At 55.1% G+C, this 2,416-nt stretch overlaps 1 protein-coding gene across 1 annotated transcript in view; it reads left to right on the top strand.

Moving 5' to 3' along the window:
• SLC43A1 (solute carrier family 43 member 1) overlaps window positions 1-329 on the top strand; it is a 22,199-nt gene extending 21,870 nt beyond the window's left edge. Inside the window, exon 13 of the mRNA XM_039860262.1 lies at window positions 61-329. Within this exon, the coding sequence (XP_039716196.1) occupies window positions 61-201 (141 nt within the window). The 3' untranslated portion in view covers window positions 202-329. The remainder of the gene's footprint in view (window positions 1-60) is intronic.
• The last annotated feature ends 2,087 nt before the right edge of the window (window positions 330-2,416 follow it).

Here is a 2,416-nt window from a genome sequence, read left to right on the forward strand (position 1 = left end):
GAGGGAAACGCGGGGAGAATGGGAACCTACTTGACTCTGTCTCTCTCTTTTGCCCTAAAGGTGAATCTGGGCCTCCTGTTATCCTCACTCCTGGGATTTCTGCTCCCTTCCTACCTCTTCTACTACCGTGCCCTGCTCCGGAGGGAGCACGCCACCGACTGGGAGGGCCCACTGAAGGCGCCCGGCGGCGTAGACCTCTGAGGCCACAGGACCTGGATGACAGGCAGCCAAGGCCTGAGCAACCAAAGGGAATGCCTCATATGGCTTTTCTACCTGTACCATACGCACAGAGCCAGGGGCCGTGGATTTATAAATACCAAGAGAAGTTCTATTTTTGTAGAGACTTGCTAAAAGGAAAAAAAGAACACCCTAAAAAAATCCCCCAGAGCGATGCGCTCTTGACTGAAGACAGCCCTTGTGCTAGAAGGATGGAGCCTCTTCCTCAGATTGGAGACCAAAGCGTGGGGCTGTCCTTTCTCTGGGCCTTCGTCTTAGGGGCCTGCCTCTTGGTGCCTCCTGGGGGCTTGTGGGATCAGCAAACAGGCTACCCCTAAGGTCCCCACTGTTCAATCCCCAGAGTGTGCATATATGTGTGTGTGCACATGTATGCATGTGCATGTGTGTGTGAAACAACCTTTTTCCCCTCAGAAGAAAGGGACCTGGGGTGCTGGCTGTGTCCTGGATGGGCTGTGGGGGGGTCAGACCCCTTCCAGGAGCTGGAGGGCAGGTTCCCTCCCTGGTGCTGCTTCTTGCAGATCTTAGAAGAAATAGAAAAGGAAGTGAGAGACTGGCTGGTATGTGCCTGTGTCTTGGGGGGAGGTGTCTTCTCCCACACCCACCCCTCTTCTTCACTCAGGCTGGGCATTAAATAGGACACCTGAGGTGCCAGCCTGTCCAGCTCTCGCCGGCCAGCTCACCTCCCTGTTCTCAGCTGTGTCCTGTCCTAGTGTCTGGATCCAGATCCTGCCCTCTGTTTCCATCCCGCACTTCCGAGGGTTTGGGGTACATCGGGGAGTCTGGCCTTTTTTCACATGCGATCAGGGCAGGGTGCTTTAGAAAAAATGGATGACTCTCAAGCTTTCCTACCAAACCATCCCTGGGGCCCCATTGAAAGTAACTTTTGTATAGGCCCGTTTTATCTCAAAACATCGTGCAAATTTTGAGCTTCACTTTATACTATATTTATATTTACTTTTAGCATGAAAGTGAGGCTTTAAAATTACCAGAATCAAGGGGGGACACCATCTCTGAGGACCGGAAACATTTTGGGAAGATATGCCTTATTTATCCTACTCCTATATCTGTTCGCGTCCCTGAGACATAAACCTTAGAGGCTAGAGTAAGTCACAGAATGGAGGGATGGGATAGGAGGGGCACTAACATTTGTTGCGGATCTGCCTGTGTTCCACAAATATCTTTATTTCATCCTTATTACAGTCCTAGAGGTCCTTTAACTCCACGCTGAAAGGTTCGGGCACAACACCAAGTACAGTCAGCTTGTAGGTGGTGGGGCTGAACTTGGAACTTGGGTGGTCTGACGGCTGGGTCCTAACCACAGGCCCGCCAGGGCAGTCCGGAACAGAACGGAGGCCCCCGGCTTCTCAGCTGCCTTCTCTAAGGCCTTCCCAACCTTGCCCCCTAAACCTTGGAGAACCCCGGAATGTTACCACTGGAAGACACTATTACAGATATGTCTTCCCTTGGTCTTCAACTCTTTAAAAGTTAATGAAAAAGACTGAACCACCCATTTTACAGATGAGAAACATCTCCTGAAGGTGCCTGGAGACTTGACAAAGTCACAGCAGATCTGAGCCCAGTCTCCTGACTTCAACACAGCGCCCTTTTCGAAAAATACCAACTAGGAATTGGACAGCACTGCTGAGCTGGGCAGGGTCCCAAAGGGCCTGCACCGGTCCCACTGTGGCCTTTGCCCCAGATTTCGATTTTCCCAAGTTCGGTGGAGGCCGATTGTAAGCGGTGAATGGCAGGCGGTGCGATCCCACCAGATTCGGGGTGAGGGCGGGCGGGGGAAGCCCCGCGAGCGCGCCGGGTACAACGCGTGCCCAGCAGGCGGCGCTGCGTGTTCGAGGCTGGGACCGGGTGGGCGAGGGCAGCGAGCCAGGAAGGGAACCCCCACACGTATGCACACACACGCCCCCTACCCACAAGTCTGCCGCATCCCCCGGGTCTCGACCTCCCACCCCCTCCCCTGGCTTGCGCTGTTCTCGTTTGAGATCTCCCACGTCCTATCCGACCCCCACCCTTTCAAGCAGTACCTCCAGCCCCACCGATCCTCGCGACGCGGGAAGGGGGGTCCCGGCGCTGGCCCCTGCCGGGCTGGGGCTTGGGACCCAGGGGGCGAGGCAGGCAGAAGCCTCGGCCTCCTGGGGGAGGGTGTCTCTTCACTTCGCCACGC

The sequence above is a fragment of the Pteropus medius genome, unplaced genomic scaffold (assembly GCF_902729225.1).
Source record: "Pteropus medius unplaced genomic scaffold, Ma_sr-lr_union100, whole genome shotgun sequence".
NCBI classification, from domain to species: Eukaryota; Metazoa; Chordata; class Mammalia; order Chiroptera; family Pteropodidae; genus Pteropus; species Pteropus medius.